The following is a 21075-nucleotide window of genomic DNA, read 5'->3' on the forward strand; positions in this document are numbered from 1 at the left end:
CAGCGTTTTCTTTTCCTGTATAAATGAGTTTTGCTGTAGCCCGTGTATTTATTCCCTAAGTTAAAGCTAGAAAAATGAAGAAATTAGACTAAGGCAGGCGACTGAGGCTTTCGAAGGTGTCCCTGTCCTTTCTCTACTAGCCAGAGGGAAATGGGATGCTCTCACGTCTGTATTCACAGAATCAGAGAATGGTTTGGGTTGGTTTCTATTGGGTGATTAACTTGCCACAGTGTTTACTGTGCTTATTCTGATGTTTTTATAGATGGGTATGGAGCTGACAGGTGTTCCTTCAAGTGGCACAGACACACCCTGCCTGATCCGAATAAAGCAAAGCAAGAGAGTGTTTGGATATATTTTGTTACATATCTCAAATAATTCAGACCAGAAAAGTTTTCCTTTTGAGGTCGTATTACGTGAATTGCTTCTTCTTTTACAATGCTGTTTAGATTGTGACTGTATTAGTATTCCAGAAGGCTAAATTTTTTGTGATTTAAAAAGTAAAAGACATTAAATATTTTAGCGAGGAAGCATTTTCTACAAGAGAGTTTTCAGATATGTCTCATTGGAAAATGCAGTTGTTTAAATGATTTATTCCGTATCAGTTACTGGTTAATGAAAGTAAAAATTCGTTTGTTCCTACATTGTTTGACAGACTGCCATTACCAGATCATAAATTTATGGGCTACTGGAAAGTCGATCAGCCAGGGAACGCACAAGAAAAACTGCTGTGTCCAACAGAAACTCAAAAAATAGATGTAAAGGTTTGTCTTTTTTTTTTTTTTAATTCATATAATACTGGTCTTATGTATCAAGATGCGAAGAATCTAAAATGTGATTAATTTCTCCAGGAAAAAGAGTATGTCCAAAGCGTGGTCCTTATTACTTGTTCTTGGGTGTTTTATACTGACTAGAAAAATCAACGTTTTTGTATAACTAGCCCTCAGAATGTAAGATATGCTTTAAAATCGTTAAGTTTGGTCAGACGTTCTTGAAAAGAGGTTTTTATAAGGATATTGAAAATACCATGTTTGAAGGAACTCTGTAGCTGGTTTGGATGCTTGGAGGTGGCTGGTTTCAGGCCCCAGATCTCAATTTTTGGATAAGATCAGAGACTCAAAAGAAAGCTGTTTTCTGTTTCTATTTTGCATGCAGCTGAGTTCTTACAGGTCTTTGGCACTGCCAAGTTTGAATCTGAACCTTTGGTACAATTTGACCTGCAGCCAAAGCTTCCAAGTTCTTTTCAGTTTTGAGTTCTTGGCTTAACTTCAGTACTTATTACTCCAGTGAGTGAAGAAAAAACTGCTAATGTGATGTAGTCGTGAGGTTTAAACTCTATACTGTAAGAAATTGCCATTGAACTTCTTTGAAACAAAAATATTCTGATTTTTTCCTTGTATGGACTGTGTTTTATCAGTAGATGATACCTGCTTTGTACCACTGAGAAGTAATTGTTCCAAACTAATAAAAGACTAAAGAAGTAAGGCATGATGGTCTCTATACTGTGAAGAAAATGGCAGTGTGGACATTTAAAGAGCTTGCAGAAAAGCATTTCCTTTTCCCTTTTATTTATTTAGTAATTGATCTGTTTCTGTTGTTAATAGTATTAGTCTTGAAGAAGACTTCTAGATTTTCATAAAGAAAGGTGAGTAGAATATTTTAGCAAGCCCTCATTGTTATAATTTGTTTTAGGGCCCTGCATACTTAAATATTGAAGCATTTCCACTGGAACGACATGAAGCCAGGTCCCTCAGTTTCACAGAAGAACTTGCTTTTTGGACACTGCCTTTGGGTGAAATTAACTTAGTTTGCGATGTCACAGTAACAAAAGGTGTGGTAAGAAAAGCTACTAACTTTTGTAATGATCCCAAATATTATAAATACATGAATATTGTGGAGATGAGGAAGGACTGGTCTGTTGACTTCAGAAGTGCTTGACAATAGCCAGTGGCAGAATATAAAAGGGCAATATGAGGGATTCTAAGTGTAATAACGCTTCAGTGCATTTACAGTAGTGTGTATTTCTAGATATGTTTCAAATAGAGTATAGGAATACTACTAGAAATTGAAATATTGGAATGGAGGATATGGAGTATGGGAATGGAGTATAGGAATAATAATTTATCTTTTTCCACTTTTTTTAACAGTAGGTGAAATACAAAACTAATCAGCCGCTAAAACTGGAGCATAATTTCACTGAGTCATTGTGGACTTTGTAAGGATATGCATCTTTCTCAAACTAAGAGAAAGATATGTAATTAAAGTAGAGCACAGCCACAAAATTGCAAATCTGTTTGGTTTGTATGTTCAACACTGTGTTACTTCACAAAAATGGTTCTTTGACTTTTCCTTCTCCATTCAGTTTTAATACAAATCTTTTAACTTGCCGAGTGGTGTGCTCTCTTCCCTGTGCTTATACTGATTAAATTTCTTTTGCACTGGTTCAGTCCTGCCCGAGTTACCTATACTACTTATGTCCCAATGAATTGCATCATTGGGAATATTCATAAACATTTTTAGGGTTTACCATTAAACGTGTCTGAACTTTATTGTGTATTTTAAGCAGATAGATAATGATCAATACTGCTATGCTGCTTTTTCTGCATGTGGCCTTACTTTCAAACATGTTAACAGACTTTTATGACAGTGAAGTAGAAATTAGGTGGCTTTGTATTGATTTCAAGAATTGTCTGAAATCAGTCAGGAAGTTGCTGTGCGTGAATAGTTCCATATGAAGTTTGCATTTGTCCCATGTTTGATTATTAAATAAATTAATTGAAGGGAGGGTGGGATAGAGAAGGAGGGAGAACCTAGATTATAAACAAACAAAAACATCTGGATGTGTTTTGTATATACTAGCAGCTGGCAGGCGCTGCAGTCATGTCTACACAAAGGACTACTTGTTTGAAGAGTTAATAGTGTTGTGGCGAGATTCTGCCTGTTAACATTTAGTTAGTATCAAGACAGCATTTCTCTCTTTATCTCCCTGTGTCAATGGTGGTAATTTTTCTGTACGTTTTGCTATATGCCAAGTTATTGACATACACATTTCCAGAACAGCAACACACAATGTCAATAGCTATTCATTAATTTTATTCTCTTGTTTCAGAAGAGGAATCTGAAAATGTTCTTTACGTTACTACGTGCAATCCAGTTTCCTTGTACTTCATGAACGTTTCTAGTAAGAGTGGGTACTTTGTGGATCTTTATGACATCTTCCCAAGAACAGTTGCAGGTGTCTGGCAACCTTTTGCGACTGTGGCACCACTGGGAAAACCACTCAAAGGTCAAGTGGTTCTGCATGAAGAGGAGGTAAAAAAAATTAAAATACAGCTAGGCGTTTAGTGATGAGCGAAGTAGTATCATAAGGGTAGGATCGCTGAAGAGTCTACCTGTATAGATTGAAATAGCCCAGACAAACCTATCCGCTTCTTGAAAAATGTTCTCTTTTTCACTATACTTGAATCTTGGGTGTTGCCTTCAGCTTTAGTTTTTACATGGAGTTTTTCCTCTTGCAGTTTTTTAGCTGGACAATGTCCTTTTGCATTCTCTGTGTTCTATGTGCTTAACTTATCACAGAATCACAGGAGTTGGAAGAGACCTCTGGAGATCATCTAGTCCTACCCCTCTGCTAAAGCAGGTTCACCTAGAACAGGCTGCACAGCATCGTGTCCAGGCAGGTTTTGAATATCTCCAGAGAAGGAGACTCCACAACCTCTCTGGGCAGCCTCTTCCAGTGCTCCTCCACCCTCAGAGTAAAGTTTTCCCTCATGTTCAGGGAGTATTCCTGTATATACCTGTATTTCTCTTACTGGTAAAGGGAGATTGGCCTTCATGGCAGAAAGGGAGATAGTGAGTTGAGTTCAGGAGTCTTAGTCAAGCAGCGTATGTTTACAAGGTGCAAAGTACAAAGTAAGCTGTTTTATTCTGTGAACTTACATTCTACTCCAGTCTTGTCCCCTTTTTACTCTTCAAATAGTATATGAAAGAGATGTTTTCTAAGTCACAGAGTTTAATTGTATTTGCTTTGTGCCACTATTTTTGATTTGTTTTGTGAATCCTGCTATTTCTTGTTCTGTAACATCTGAAGTACCAAGACAAGACGACGACTATGTAAGCCTTGACATTTAGTGTATCAGCAATGCAAATTTAGAACCACTGACGACTTCAGTGTTGGTTTGACTTGGATCCTTTTTTTAATGTCAAGTATTGCATACTTTCCACATACTTTCCGTTACTATCAGTGAACTGATTGGAACATTTCCAATTCAAATCTTCTTTGCCCAGGAGTGGGAAGAGACAACCGTTGATACAGTACTGCTGCTGTTCGTTTTTTAACATTAATAATAGTTTATTATGTTACCTCGCAGTCACAGTGGTTTGACATGGGCATTTAATCTGGTCATTATTATTGGTTGGGTTTTCCTTTTCCTTTTGTTGTTCTGAATTTCTTCTGCCCATTTTTCAGTAGGTGAGAGACTCCGATCTAGAAGAACCTTTCCTACATTGAGCTGGGGTGCTAAGTATTTTTCAGTCATTTCATAACTTGTGTCTCTGCAATACTGTTGTTCCAGGAATGTTTGGCAAATGTTAATGCCGCTTTCTGGTCTCAAACACTGCAGTTAAGTTTGATGCCTTATGAGAAATGCAATTCTTCCACCTTTAGTAGAACTGCCTATGCCTTCTTTAGCTTTGCCTTGGGCAGTTTCCACTGCCAACTGGAAAAAACATGATTCTGAAGTGACCTACTTGTGGTGATTGCTTGTGCGGTTGTCTTGAACAGCTATAGAAGTACCATTTGGGCTATTTTGAGATGCATATAACACATTTGTTTGGTTCTAAACAATCCTTGGCCTGTTTTGGCAAAGTCAGCACAGGAAACTGTAAAACAGATGGCAGTCTATCTCGTGTCTAAGAATGTTTAGAATGTCTCACGCTTTTTAATATAAAGCCCAGCAATATTCTTTGCTTTCTAAGTCTCTGAAATTCCTACCATGAAAATAGTTGTTCTGCTAGTTTTGTTTTCAACCAAATCACAGTAGCATTTGGTGTCAGCAATGAAGTTTTTATCAAAGGTTCATCTGTGAAGCTTTAGGTCGCTGGCTTTGCCTGTCCTTGTGGAATGTATTTTTCAGTGACAGTATGAATCAAACTCTGAAATAAAGCTTGTTCTGTGGAGCGACAGTGGTAGCTCCCTTTCCAGGCGACTTCTGTTGAGCTGTAACTTCATGGTTTTTTGTGACAGAGCTTAAATATTGCCATTTTCAGTCTTGTCTTTCTTAGCAAGTGCTACAGGTGAACACATGCTGTTTGAAAATAAGCCTGTTTTACACTGTTACAAAATAATGCCAAATTAAAAAATATTCTGAATGCTTTGCGTTATCTTAGGACTTTTCACATAGTGTTAACATTAAGATAGACCTTATTCATTGAGTGTGGAAATATGTTTCATTAAACTACAAACTTGGTTGCAAAATGTCCTTGTATACTTAGGACACCATTCAAAAGTAATTTTAGACTTCTTGAGGAACTTAAGTAAGCATCTTGCACAGAAAAAAATGATGAAAAAGGATCCTCTTGTGTATTGCATGTTTGTATCCATGGACTATATTAGTAATTCATTTGGGGTTGGTTTTTAAATGAGGCACTAAAGCACAAGTCAGACAAATGCTGCTGTTGTAGTCTTCACAGCCACTGCTATCCTTCCTTACATGAGGGCTCACGTGTTAGGATCTCTGCCTTTCTAGTTCCCACCAAATCAAAAGAGGGATTCTCAAGTAGTTTAATTTTACAAATAGAGCTTAGGTTTTATTCCCTACTCTTCCTGCAGTGGAGCCATGGAAAAATCATGCATCTGTGAAATGACATGGATATTGCTGTATATGAAATTCAATCCATTATTATTGATGCTAGCAGGTAAGCATATAGTCTAAGCTAATCATCCAAGTACCTTCTGTATCTCTTTGGAGGATAAAGGTGAGATCTGCAAGAGCAATTCATCCCAGCTAAGGTAACCATGGTGAATTGCCCACTGGAGGTGCCTCTCTTCTTTCCGCTGGCTACAGAAGGAGCCTTGACGTATAGTCAAGATGCCTGCATGCAGGTGTACTGGGGTCACTGGCAGCCGTAAGCTCAGAATTTGCAGTATTCACGTGTAGAGACAAGTAGATTAGTGGCACATCTGTATTTTGAGCAGGGCTTCGTGGGTTAGCTACTTGTGGCAAGGGTGCATCAAACAGACCTTCAAGAAAAACAAGTAATATAAATTATGTATGTGATGCTTTAGAAGTTTGCCTACATGTATGTGCAAAAAGACCAAGAAATATTAACAATATTTGTAGAAATAAGAAGTTGTATTTATAAAATTTAAAAAGTCCACTTGACAGCTGATATAAATAATATAATACATTAATTAGGCAGTATCAAAAGCTAAAGATTTTTCCCATTTTTTTGTTTTAATAAAGGTCTTCGGAGATGAATGTTTCTGACTAAGTTATAAAAAAGAACAATTTTAAACGGATGATAACCTTATTGGAAAGGATGAGATGATGATATTGTGGCTCTTCAAATAAGCTTGTATGATTTATTTCCCAGATGACATCCATCTGGATTCAATAGAGCCCTCCAGTGCAATAAAATGAAAAATCACCGTGCCTTCCTGTCCTTTTAAATTAAATTTTACTAAAACTAAACTCCTCAGGGATTTAACTTAATAGCACAAATCAGAAATTTATCTGCTTTTAAGCCACGTTTACATCTTCTTGGAAGAAAGAGTAGGTGGTTCTGTTCCTCAAGGTGGCCACTGGTCTGGGTTAGCACAGCCTGGTTTGACTCTCTTTTTGTTCAGACTAAGCTGACAGGCTTTGAAAAGACTCTTCAGAAATCTCAAGTCATTTCCTTGTGAGACGGGAATTGCGTTCATCTTTCCAAAGCAGCAATGCCTCTGCCCTGTCCTCTTCACAGGTACTTCAGGATGTACCCCTATTTCCTATAAAGCTTCGTGCCCACCTATTTCACTTTTTTTTTTTCTTTCTGCACCTATTGCTTTTACCACTCAGAAGGAGAGCAAATACAGACTGAGAAGAATTTTGATAACTTTATGCATGATATTATATGGGATTATAGGACGAAAATGCACATGGAGAATAGATTTACATGTAAATTAACTGCACACTTCTGGTTTTTCTTACAAGCACTTTGCTCTGTTGAAAGGGTACAACTGGACAGACAGAGTAACCTACAGTCTGCCTCAGGGAGCACAAGCAGCTTTGCCCAGGCAGTGTCCTGCCAGCATCCTTTAACTCTGCTTTTATCTTTCTTGGTCAGGAAGTGGGGTAGGGAGGAAGGGAAGTGCTTTTCCCTCTCCCATGTGCTGCTGGAGCTCTTTGTCAAAGCTCTCAGCAAGGGAGGGAGGGAGTCTGTGGCACAGAATCTGACACAGAGATCCACCTTGCTCACTACATGTAGAAGATGGCAAATATTCTTTAAAAGAAGGCTTTTTAAAAACAGTTTGTGATCTAGCCTGAAACACAAATGGGGACCTGCGTATGGAAGTACCTGCAACATACTAGTAGCACTATCTGAAACCTCTAGTCTCCATAATATTCTGATGTATGTTTTCAGGAGGAAGGGTGTATCTGGAAACTAGGTGACGTTATTAAATTCTTTTCTTTTTTGATATTATAGAAGACTTTCCTTTTTTATAAGCATGCCTTACAGAAAAGAAAAGAAAGGTGTGCACCTTCTATAGAAAAAATGAAGGCTTCCTTTTTCTATAAGCACAATGCTTATATCTCTACTTGCTGTTCTCAGTTCACTGAAATCTCTAGTACAATCAAGTCTTCCAAATAATCTGAAAGACACCACTTGCATTAATTAGAACACCAGTAATCTACTTGCATACATTTCCCACCTCTGAAGGCATGGAGGTTTGAGCCCCGAACCCTAAGTTCTTGCACAGAATTTTTTCACTTGAACCTGATGCACAATATGGTGTGTCTGTGTCTGTGCCTAATAGTTACAGCACCAGGATTGTTACGTGTGTGTCACTCAAGCGGTCCTTGAGTGGCACTAATAGAAAAGATGCTTGTGAGACAGGAGGCAAGGAGAGGTACAGAGGGTTTACGCTGCCAAGCTAAGAATCGGCCTCATCTGAAGCTGACAGCTGCGAAGAGTCTCTGTTTGCAAGCTTGCTTGCTTGGGACGGGAGCATCAAGGACAGAATAGAACAAAACTGAGAGTGAGTTCTGGGAGAAGAATACAAGAGTGTTAAACTGAATTGTTTGTACTGTCCCACTCTGAAACGAGTGTATTCCTTCCCCTAGCTCTCCTCTCTCTCTGCGGGACCATAAGGAACAACTTCCCATACCAGCAAAGTGAAATCACAGCCCTGTTTGGTTTAAGGACTTTTAAGAGGAAAATGCTGGCTAAAATAAAAACAGCAGTAAGGAAAGGGAAACTTTGCAGTAACTAAAAATAAAGGCACACCACTTCACAAGATTGGTTATTGCATCTGTCCAGAGTTTGGAATTTCAGACATCAGGGTCAGGAGGTCACCCAAAGGTTACTTTTCTCCCAGTCGAGAACAAACACAGCGGAATTGCACACCAACGTCTTTTCCCAGCCCACTTGAAGAGTTGCCAAAGCTGCTTTTGGATGTGTTCACAAGTGACGCAAAAATCTATTCTTAAACACAGACAGAATATACATCAGTCACTTAGCACAGAAGGAAACCATTAACATCAAAAGGGGTGGAGTAGAGAGGCTTTTTATATTACCAACTGCTCTCATAAATTTAACGCTAAGTGGAAGAATGTAAGTGATTCGTATGTGTTCTTTATCTCACGTGGAAGGCTAACGCATTGCTTCAGTACAGCAGTGCTGTTGCAGAATTGTATAAATAAAATATGGCAGAAAACCAAAATCCAAAGCAAATGCTCTATTTTTTTTTTCCTGAACCACATTTCTATAATTTTGGTTTGTAATACATAAGCAAACTTCTTTTTTTAGAAGTATTGAACTCTAGCTGAAATTCCCAAATGCTCCAAATAACATGATAATATTTTAAATGCTTTACCATATTTAGCTTCAAATGACTGTTATTATTAAATGAAGTTAATTCTCCCAAATAATCCTAGTGAAAGTATGAAGTGTACCCAAAAAGAACAAAACTGCTGTGACTCAGATTGTTTGTATTTGTTTTATTTAGGAGAATTTGTGGGAATTTATGATTTACTCCCTTAACGTCTATCGTGCGTTATTGCAGATGTTGTACGTAGACAGTTTACTTTTAGTAAGTCCTTGCAGAACCCAGTGTCCTTGCAGAACCTAACGTTTCTGTGAGTGGCAAACAAAAAATTCAACCCAAGGCTTAATTAACTTGTTCTTTTGTACTTTTTAAATTTCATTTGATGCAGTTAAGGCTGTCTCTGAATAATTGTTCTCTTCAATTCTTAGTTAAACACATTAAGAGCAGCTATAGTACTTCATAAAAAGAAATGGTTAAAACGCCCCTGTTGTTTGACAACATGTGTGGACCATGGGGCATTGAGTAACAAACTGAGAAATCTGAAGAAGTTCAAAATTTAGCGTACCAGATTTTCACGTGTGATGTGTGGAGGATACTGGCACCACTCTATTCAGTATCCTGTCTGCTTCTGATCTCCATCATCTTGAGTCATCCCGCTGTCCTCCAACAGTTGTCCTACCTCTGACACTAAGCTGTCGGAGCATGCAGGTCACAGAAGGATTGTCACACACTGGGATATTTAATAGGCTTCGTGGTATGAGAAGTATGAACTTGGACAGAAAGTACTAAGCCATTTCTTCTCTCATCAGTTTTTCACCTTCAGTGTAATTTAAGTAATGGGTACTTTAGAGGAATGCTAAGAAAACTTAGAAACTTAAATGAAATATTTTATTGACTTGACAGAACAAAACTGGTATGTCTGTACCTGTAGCTGACTGCAGCTTGGACTGGAGTTCAAGGACTCTAGTTCCTAGAGCTTATGCTGAAGTGGATGTGAGATGCATAGGTAAATCATGGGAAAACTGGTCTGTCATTCCAGCCCTTTTTGCATGTACGTAACCTCTACAATTAAATTTCTTCATAAGCTTTGAAATGAACCAAGAAGATGCAGCCTACGTTTTCCAATAAAATCTAGATCATCTTTTCAAAATGTCCTAAGTTGCTAGAGTTGCAAAAGTGCTTCAGATAGATTTGTTGTAGTCTCTTAAGTAGACTTGAGATGTACACGGATCTGCTTTTCATTTACAGAGCAATGTTGTGTTGTTGCTGGATACAAACAATGGTGCCCTTCGCCGACTTTTGCTCTTACCAGATGCTCAAGAGTCTCCTAAGAGAACATCTTGGTGGAGCAGCAAAGAAGAGATGGTGAGGAATAGCACCTGCCTCTATTATACTAAGGGGTTTTTTTGAAATCAAAGCTCAGTATTGGAAAAACTGTGCCAGGACCATTTATCTTTCTGGTTTTAAGGCCCAAGCACTTAATTGTTTACTCTTATGTATGTGTAAATGCCTTACACATTAAATAGCATTGTTATGGAATAGTGATATGAAAAATATAAATAAGTTGCGTTGTCTGAGGATATGTATCTTTAAAATGTCCCTCTTTGGATCTAGAACTGGGAATAACAGAACATTTTGTTACAAGGGATTATGTCCAAAATAATTAACTCAATTATGATGCAATTGTATGGCTTGGGACAAGGCAGACTAGATAGGATTTTGAGAGTTAATTAATGCCATGGATTACTCTTAATAAAAGAAAAATGTAGTACACTTTCTGGGGAGTCAGGGAAATTCACTGGGATGAATCTAATACACACTAATTGCTGTATGACGTATGTTTATACAGAGCAACTACAAAATGTGCCGAGAGTTTTCACACAAAAACTGGCTGGTGTTCTACAAAGAAGCAGGGTGAGAGTAAATTATATCCTTGTATTATATTGATTTCTAACAGATCTCCTTGTGTACGTCCCTGTCTGATTCTTTTCTTGGCTTCCAATTTTACAGAAACCGCCTTACTGTACTGGATGTATTAGAAGGTCAAACTCATACCATCTCGCTTCCCATCAATCTGAAATCTGTTTTCCTGGTCGCTGAAGACCGGTGGCTCTTAGTGGAAAATGAAACAAATCGGTTAGTTAAGCCTAGTTTTCTTGATGGCATTGTTTCTTGTTTGTGTCTTGCTTATGTTCAGGAGTTTCACTACTGGTCTCAGAGTTGTTATTTGAGTTTGTGAGCCTGGCTAGACTTAAACAGTTAGTGTTTAAGATGCAGATTTGCTCTGGTGAAAGTGCAGATAGGCTTTTAGAGTAGCAAATGAACAGGATATGCCTGCCTAAATTCATGCCTCTGAAAATCCAGACTAGCTTTGACAGTACACACGTTAATACTGGTTTTAGTGAGGTGGTATTGATCTTTAGAAATGAGAACGTTGGATGACCTAGCTTTGAAAATACAACCACATCATCCAGAGTTACTGCCTGCTTGCTTTACTTTCATAGTCACGTGAAAGAAATACTGCTTTCCTGTCTTATTTTTATAAATGCAGGGCAAATAAAAGTGTGTAAATAGTTACCAGACGACAAATCTGCCACTTGCTGGCTTACTCTTTCCTCTCTCACAGAAGTTTGGTAAATCATATTTAGTTTTAGCAAAAGGTGTTGATAACCTTGTTTATATAAATGTAGAATGTTTTCATTATTTCGGAAGATAAAAGTCCTTGTTTAGAGTTACAGACTTAATCAGAAATTGTTATAAATGTGTATCCTTTACAGGAAATTTCTTTTAACCAAGCGTGCCCATATGGAAGTTGAAGACAGTGAGGTTTGCCAGCTATATGCATTGAGTGAAGAGCCAGCTGACATGGGATCTGGCTTAACAACGGGTATTGAATGCAAGCTTGGCTTGTTCAGTTTTTTGTTTTTTGTTTTTTTTTCATCTCTTCTGTGTTTGCAGCTGCACAAACAAGGCTTTTTTACTTTAAAGGTCTGAGTAACCTTCTCTCTGTTCTCTTTTTGTCCTCCCCTTATCATGTTTGGTTAATAATAACTTTTCACAAAGCATGGCAAATTCGATGCTCAAACTTCAGGCTGTTTGGATAAAGCATCTTTGTTTCATTGCAGCATTTAAGACCCTCAGACATAGACTTTCAGGAAACGTGCAAGTATACAGAATGGAAAAGGGAAAAAGACTAAGCAGGAATTAGGACGTAGGAATAAAGGCACCAAATACGTTGATGAGTCCAGTCTGTATGCTGTTGCAGGTCTGTTACACACACTCAGATGAGCTAGAAGACATTACCCAGCACTTACAAAAATACAAAAGACCTACTGTTAGAACGGAAGTCACAGTTTCTAAAGTTCTGCAGATCGTTTTCTAGATAGTCCTTTTCTACAGGAGGCCATTGAGGCCATCACGCTTGTGTTAAAAGGCAGGGGGAGTTTGTTGAGTGAAATTCCCATCTGGTGCTATGCATTGAGGTATGTCTTAACAGAAATCTCCAGTGGTCATCATTCTGCCTGGTAAGATCTGCCTATCTTCAGATCTGATGACATTTTCAACCCTGAGCATTTGATCATGGTGCACAAAATCTTTAGTCTACCTGGTTTAATAGCAGTGGAAGTACATGTGTACCCCACCTAACAGTTCATAGGCTTTGGCCTGTCTGTAGTGGGCCTCTGAGAGACAGAGGTGAAAAATAGAGAAACCGCTTCATATCTGTTAAAGGGGGAAGAAGTTTCATCCTGGTCCGTGTGGCTAGCATAAGTATGAAGAATGAGATTAACACAGTGTAAATATGATGCACGTAAATGTTGTTGACAAATAACAAATAAGGCCTATTTTACACAAACAGCAACAAATTGGATACCGACGACTAACCACAGCTTAAATACCTAGGATCCTTTTTATCTCTTGTACAGTTTACTCTGTCAACTTATCAAGCTCCATCAGAGCCACAGTAGTTTCCTTCCTCTTACTACCTTATTTAGATACCATTATAGAGTATCATTCCTCAGATGGGTAGGAACGTTATAATAATTTCCAGTCTCAAAGTATTTGTGGACAGTTTATTGCTGCATGCTTTTTGTGCTATTTTTGTCCTTTGTTATCTTATTTCTTCTCTTCCAATCTAAAAAGTTATCATATCCCCTCTCTGCTTTTTTCCAAACAATCCAGCAAACCCTGAATGTAACATCTGCAGCCTTTTTCTGTTCTTTGAGGCAGAACCTGTGGCAGGAGAACTAAGAAAAGGTAGACAGACCAGTGTGGGTTTGCCACTGACCCAAACTAGTAGCCCATGCATCCTTTGAGGGAGGAAAGGGTTTCTCCCACCGCCAGGTAAACAAGATAGTCTGCCCATTGAAGTGGAAACAGTGTATGCTGCAGAACTAAAGACAGTGGATTATGACTGTGTTGATAATTTGAGGCAAGGTAAAGGGCTGTTACAGTTGCACAGAATAAACTTTGGTTTTCCTTAGCTTAAAGAAAAAGAAAACTAGATCATTATTTACCAGAAATGTGTCACAGACAACATTGTTTAAATTGCAAAGACAGCAAGACCGCCACAAAGAAACGTCACATTGAGACTTACCTGTGCAAACCTACATTTTGCTGTTTTGTGCATTTGCATTATAACAATGTTCAATGAGGTCACATGCTGTTCTATTCCATAGGCTTCCTGCCTCATTTGCAGAGTAGAGGGCAAAATTAAGTGGTATAAGCAACTACAAAGCTAGTATTTTCTGATTTTAAGTACTTAATTTTACAAAAATAACATTATTTCCTGACTTCTTTTCTGTGTTATAGTATAGTGTAATCAAATCTTCTGCTTTTTGGTAATTTTATGCTCAAAGTAATAGCAATGATCAGTGCTTAGCACTCTTACAGTTAACATTGTTTCCTATTGCACATCTGGATTTAATGACTTTCATTTTGTTTAATTTCCCTGTTTAGCATCAGAACTGTGTGTGCCCCATGCAGTTTCAAGTGACCAGCTATCTTCAGAAAACCTCAGTGCAGCTGTGGGACAAAAGATCAGCTCCCCCAACAGGATTTTCTCAGATGAACATAATTATGCTACTATTGTTATTGGTTTCCCAGACCTCTTGGTAAATACTCAGCATTATTATACAATGAAGTAATGTGATCTCGTTTATTCTGTAACCAGTTAAGTACCTGTTTACCGAATTATATGGAAAAAGAAGGGAATGACAGTAAATGACAGACTTGTGTAGTGTACACCGTTCGGAAGAGAAGTCTAAGCTACAGGGATTTCAGTGGGCTTTGAAATGATAAGAAATTTGACAACATAATGTCTAGCACAGACAAAATTCACTGTAGGTAAATTCTGAATAGTGCTGGCTAAAGGAATATTTTCTAAATCGCGTGGTTTTATAGATTTTTAATGAAATATAACCACTGAGAAAAAGGATGTCAGTATCATTTTGGACTGTTCAGTGTGAATTTTTTGCTTAGTTTGCAGCAGCTAGCAAGACTCTAGATTCAAGAAAAAGATAAAAGATACAGAAAATGGTAAGAAGTCTGTACAGCCCCTTCACTATTTAATAATGTAATGAAGTGTAAATACTGCATGTAATTGTGCTCACTCCTGTGACACAATTAGAAAAGGACCAGAAAGGAAAGTTAAACTTCACAGTGTAATGACTAAAGCAGGTGCAAGGAGTGGAGGTAAACACAGGGAAAATAATAGTAGTATGTTTAATTCTTTGGATTTATTTATATTTACTACCTAGTGATACCTTAAAAAGGTGGTGCTCATGGAATAAATAGTTCTATGTCACGTTTGCTTAATAAATTGAGGCAAATTAGAAAATTTATCTGTTAACAGACATGAATTTTGGGAAAGCCAAATGATTGAGGAAAATACTCTGCAATCCAAAATGATTCAAAAATATTCCCTGTCTTTGCAGTTGGCTTTGGAGTTTTACTTGAATTGGATTTATATTACTGGATTGATTATACTAGCTTTTCATATTATTTGTAATAGATGTGAGTTTATTGCTGGAAAAGGGAGGTAGTCTAGAGGAGGGAGTATTAAAGATGCTGCACACTTCAATACCAGCACTGGTGATGAAGCATTTTGCTCTCCCTGATATAGACTGATGCCCTGTCTTTCCTTATACGTGATTTTAAATGTCCATGTGAATGCCAAAGAAGCAGTGCTAAAGGTGAATGTGAGGATGGTAGGACAAACTTCAGATTCATTGTTTAGTGTTAATGGTGTAGGTGTTTAGCATGAACAAAGTATCTAAGTTCTTATTTGTCGTGGCAATGCTCAGCTGACCAAACGTAGAGGCCTTTTTCAAGATGAGTTGATTTGTTCTGTAGGCTCTACTGACTATAGCGGGAGATGAAGCACCTGGCTCACTTGTGGACACCGACATTTGTGTCTCTGAACCTGGAGCCAAATCCAAGTCTTAACACCTAGCTTTGAATCCATTACTGAAATATCTGTTTGCATTTATCTATGTTAGTGGAAACTTAGATTATGGTAACTGTTTGTTACATAGTTTCATTCAAGATTAGGTTATTTCAGTGCTTTCTGTTCCTGGTTCAACTTCACATCTTCAGAGAGTTTCAATTCCTAAAACTTGTGTAGGTGGTCTGTTGTTTTTCACTCCTGTAGGAGTTTTTAATGACAAAATAATCCCGGTCTTTTCCTTGTCATATGGTGATATGAGAGGTAACCATAGTAGCTACATTTGATTTGAAATGACATGAAAAGTGGAACTTATAAAGAAACATTTGTTCTTAGGCTCAAAAATAGTAACATTTTGTTCAGTAGACTCCTTCTGTCTTGCAGTCTCCTAGTGAAGTATATAGCTGGAGAAGAAACTCCTCTCTGAGTCGCAAACATGCTTCTCCTTCTGATGCGTTTTATTATGGAGCCCGGAGGAAAACAGGAGCTGCAAAACAAACCAATTGTGTAACTTTATTGGCTTCTAATCAAATAGTCAGAATTTTAGCACCTGGAGATGTGCCTTTGAAAGACATTTACCCAAAAGGTAAGAGGTTCATATACTTGTGCTGCAACAACTGTACACACTTGTTTTTCTTTTGATTTCTTAAGGTAAATCACTCATGAATTTTTCCAAAGTGTTTTTAAAGAATCACAAAGCAAGCATTTAATTTAATCCAAAATTAGTTTGGATCTTATTAACATGATGAATTATGATTCTGAGAAATTAACAGGCTACCCACACTGTGAAAATCCCAGTAGATGGAATCTCCCTCTGTCTGCACTGGGAACCAGCTGCAGGAATATGATCATTGCAGTTCAGCAATCAGCCTTCACCCAATATTTCCAGCCTCTGCTGAGTGCCACACATATACGCATTAATAAGACAAACCTGTTGCCCATCTAGCTCAGTATTCTCTTTGCAGGAGGGCAAATAAGAGAGGTTGTTTCAGGAATGCATGGGAGCTTGGCCACTTCTGTGTCTTTCCCTTCAGACTTTCTCAACTTTTGCAGTTGTTTTGCTAGGGGTGTCGTGGGGGCTATCCATGCCTCAGCCTTGAAATCTGCTCTTATGGACCTGTTGTCCAAAAGTTTGTCCAGTCCCTCTTTAAACTTGAATGACTCCACAGCAAGCTCACAAGTTCAGTACGATCTGTGATCGACTGATCTCTTACCAGGCTTATCAAGTGCCCCTCGTTCTAGCATTGCAGGGTTGGGTGGATAACAGTTCTGCATTCACCTCACCCGTCACCTTCGTGACTTTGTAAACTTCAGTCACATCTGCCTTCTCTCCAAACTGAAGAGACCCAGGCTTTTTAGTTCTTCTCTTGTCCAAGAGAATGTCACATGAGCAACATTCACATACAGCAAAACCATCTTCCACTTGTACACTAATAAAGCAGGTGTAGACTACAGACTTTCAGACTTTTTTGTGCTGCCATGCCAAACTTTCTGTTATCATTGTATCTATAGCTTCTTCAGCTGATAACTAAGAATATGCCAAGTAGTGCTAAATAACAGCATTGGTGAGTTTTGCATTGATTACCTCTAGAAATCTCCAAGGAAAGGTCACTATCAAAAGAAAAGACACCCAAAATATTTGATATGGTAGAATGGCAGGTTTTTTGAATTCATCAGCACAAGAAGCTATTTCTGATTTATTCTGTATGGGAACTCTTTGTCCCAGAATAAATGCTTTATTCCAAATTAACTGCCTTTTACAAAATAAATTATCTGTCTGCCCTCGTTTAACACAGATTAACTTCCCTATGAGGAGAAATCCTTTTATTTGTTACTGAAAGGGTAAAACATTTACTTGACTAAAGAAGCAAAGTCAATGATATAAACCGGGTAGGAACTAAGTTACCTACATTTGTAAAGAAAAGGTTAGCTTTTAAAAAGATTAAACTTCATAAAACATAGTTAGAGTTAGCGTGATGATCTTGGAACATAATAATATGACTTCAGGCTGTAATCTCATACTTCATGAACTGCTGAAGGGTCAGACTGGGTCTTTTTTTTAGGCCTTCACAGTAAAAAAAAAAAAAAAAACTGACTGAAGTAGGGATACAGAAATTCAGAAGGTAGATTTTCTGAGCTTTTGTTAAAATTAGTTTATTAATTTGGGAGTGAAGGAGGAATGCAGTGCTTCCAAATGACACCTAAAATTGAGATCTTGACAGTTATTTCTAAAAGTCTTTTAAGTTGCTATGGTATATAACACTTTATAACGCTAGAATGATATAATTAAAAACTAGGGGACATTCTTCATGAATCTTGGATACCAGTGACCTGAGAAAATTATCTGTCTGAGAATTGGCTTCTGTCTGACCAAGCAATTTAATTTATATCTGTTGTTATAGCTGAACAAGATACTGTTTTTTTTTTCCTCAGCTGTGGTGAAATATATTCATGAATAGTGACTGATAGCTTTAAATTTTTAGAAAATTTTATGAGGTATAGTTTGTACAGTGCTTTCTGGCCATTTAAATGGAAAGATTTAAGGCCTTCTTGAAGATCTCATAATTGATTTTTCTTTTCTAAATGACGTTTTAATTTATGAATTACCAAAATTGATCTAAACTGAATCATGTTTAATATGACCTTACTGATACAATTAAATTGGGCCTGAGCAAGACTCTAGATTTTCTATTCTATAGCCTTTTTTCAGGACTTCATACATTTCCATTTATCAGCTAATAGCCAATTTTTCTAGTGGAGAAGGAGCTATGAGTGGGGTCCTGCAGAGACCTGTGCTACTCAGCATGGTCATGACAAAAATGGAAAAATTAATTAAAAGTGAGGTGACAGTGTTTGCTGATTATACTGGTTATTATTCATGCTAGAAAGGATTCACCACGAAGGATTACAGGACTGCAATGCTGACTGCAATAGAAATGGCAGGTGAAATTCAGTATAGATAAATATAATGTGCATGAAGGAAGAAAAAAGGAGTCCTAATTCTACATCTAAAATGATGGGAATGATCAGTACATCTCAGGAGCATGATTTTGGTGTTAGGATAGATAGTTTCATTAAAATATCAGTTCAAAGCTCAGTAGCTGTCAAAAAAAAGCAAATTGAATGTTAAGAATTACTAGGGAAGAAACAGAGAAAAAACAGAGAACATCTTTGTGCTGTTGTGTAAATCCATGTGTCCTTAACACTGCATAGTTTTGGTCCACTGTCTCAAGGTGGGAGAAGGTTGAACTGGGGTAAGTTCAGAAAAGGGCAACAAGGGTGACCAAGATTACATTGGCCAAATCTCCTGCATGTGGAGACAAAATCAGGAAAGGGGTGTATGAGGGAGTTCTACAAGGACATGTATGGCATGGAGATGTGGAAAAAGCAACAGTTTCACACTCAGTACTAGAGTTAGGGGACAGCTAATGAAGCTGGTAGGAGCTTCATCAAAGCAAACAAAAGGTGGTTCTTCACAGAGCAGGTAACCAACCTGTGAAACTGCTTGCCAAATGATGTTATGAATGCTGAAACATGGATTCAAAGGAAAACTGGACAAACTCATGCTGAGTTACTAAATGCATAAACCTAAAAACATAGACACCATATTCAGCTTAAGAAGCCCCTAGATTGGAACTGATTGGTGACTTGAGGAAAATACCATGTGTGCTTGTCCCTTCTTACGCTTTTCAATCATCCAACTGCTCTTGGAGACAGGATGCTAGATTAGAGCGGGACCTAGAATTACCGTTGTTATGGCATGAATCCAAAACCTTTCCAAGTGAAAAAGGGAAGACAGAAGAAGAGAGACATGCATTCGTGTACTCACTTGAAAGGTGAGATAATAAGGTACTAGTCCTTACTGTGCCCGTTTGAGATGCAGTATTTGCAACACTCTCTGATGGGCTATTATTTCTTCTGGTGTTTGCCTCTCAATCTCACTAATTGACAGAATATTTAATTGAATGCAATTTTAACTGCTACCAGTAGCTCCTTAACAGTCTTGGTCCCTTGGAGATTCAGTGTTGCTTATTTCTGACGGTGCTGCATAATTCATGGGCACCATTGGACGTTTGGTGATTCGACTGTGCTGTTGTTTCTGCATTGGAAACCTGTAGTTACTTACCTACGGAAGTTGTACAAGGCTTTGTTCATAAGTCTTTGTGTCCTTTCCTGGGAGATGGTATAGTGAAGCAAAGGCATCCTATTACATAAAATCAAGAATGTGACAGTCCCTTGAAGTTCTTGCACTGATGTTTTATGTTGCCTTTGAGAAGTTCTTTTATATTTTTGCATTGGTTTATATATCTATCAGGCTTTCTTTGTCATCTTCTTGGACAACTGGTCAGTTCTGGCACACAGGCTTCCATTTCTATTAATAATTCAAAGTACTCAGCCAAACTCTAGCTTACTCCAATACGTATTACCAAAACTGTTCCAGGAACAACAAGCAAGGAAATAATTATGTTTTATTGGAACTGTAAACCAGGATAATAGTTATGTTTGAAAAGAAACTGTAGCAAGTAATAATTTCCCCAAAGATTGCCAAATAGATGTATAGACACAAAATATAAACTCAGACAAGAGATCATGAAAGAATCCAGCAAATAAGTATTAATGTTTGTTCTAAAAATAAGGCTATAGAAATGAGGGCTACTTGAGAGCAAATATTTACTTGGATTTTCAGCACGTTCTATATATGAATATAAAATAACAGTCTATTACTGAGTGTGTATCTCTGTTAGTGTGACAGTTACTGGAACAACATGTAGCGTAACACATGCAGTTATGGGAATAACCTCAACACATCATCTGGTCCACCTGTTTATATAGGGACAGGATGACACATGTTTAGACTCTTCTTAACTGGTGTTTGTCAAACAATCGGCCTATTGCAATGCTTCAGTCTCCTTGTATAAAAAAAGCTTATCCTAGTATCCAGCGCTTTTTTTTTGCTGTAAACAAAACTGAATACCTCCACTCAGTCAGGATAATATTGTTCCCTTTATAGGGATCTTTTTGATATTATGGAACGTGGTTTTTTTTAAAAAGGTTCTCTTTTTAGAGAAAAGAAAAGTTAATTCCTTAGATTTGTCCTTACAGCCCATTTGTTCTAACCTCAGGACATTCATGTGTCTATGTTTTCCATAAAGTTTGATGTCTGGAGCTGCGCGTAGCTATTCTTCTCCATTGGGCTTCAGCAAAAGAGGAACAAACTGCTCTTGTTTAGGTCTGATGTTCATGTTTCATTGTAAGATTCTTGACTGCAGTTCTGCGGCCTGGCCAGTTGTTCCTGTGTTACATTTAAACATTTGATTACCTTCTCTTCTGCTTCCTGCTCTACAGTCTTTTGTCTTTTTATAATTTACTTTGGTTGATTTCTGTTCTCTCTCTAATTTATTAACTTAATTTTTAATTCTTATCCCACAATTCTATCTGTTCCAGTTCAATATCAGCTCTATGTTCTAGATCTTCATCAAAATTTTAAATATGTATCTTAATCTCCATTACTACCAAAAGAGAGAGCATATTGTAAAAGAGTAACAAAATCTAGGCAAAACAAAAAGTCCTCTGCAGCCCACAAACCTGCAATTTTCCAGACCTTTCT

At 37.7% G+C, this 21075-nt stretch overlaps 1 protein-coding gene across 1 annotated transcript in view; it reads left to right on the forward strand.

Annotated features, from left to right (window-relative positions):
• VWA8 (von Willebrand factor A domain containing 8) overlaps nucleotides 1-21075 on the forward strand; it is a 203720-nt gene that overhangs the window by 133588 nt on the left and 49057 nt on the right. The window contains exons 27-35 of the mRNA XM_086481978.1: nucleotides 653-761; nucleotides 1690-1828; nucleotides 3107-3309; nucleotides 10274-10390; nucleotides 10875-10939; nucleotides 11036-11161; nucleotides 11803-11912; nucleotides 13982-14136; nucleotides 15852-16053. Of these exons, the coding sequence (XP_086338104.1) occupies nucleotides 653-761; nucleotides 1690-1828; nucleotides 3107-3309; nucleotides 10274-10390; nucleotides 10875-10939; nucleotides 11036-11161; nucleotides 11803-11912; nucleotides 13982-14136; nucleotides 15852-16053 (1226 nt within the window). The remainder of the gene's footprint in view (nucleotides 1-652; nucleotides 762-1689; nucleotides 1829-3106; nucleotides 3310-10273; nucleotides 10391-10874; nucleotides 10940-11035; nucleotides 11162-11802; nucleotides 11913-13981; nucleotides 14137-15851; nucleotides 16054-21075) is intronic.

Source organism: Leptosomus discolor, chromosome 1, assembly GCF_034619465.1.
Source record: "Leptosomus discolor isolate bLepDis1 chromosome 1, bLepDis1.hap2, whole genome shotgun sequence".
NCBI lineage: Eukaryota > Metazoa > Chordata > Aves > Leptosomiformes > Leptosomidae > Leptosomus > Leptosomus discolor.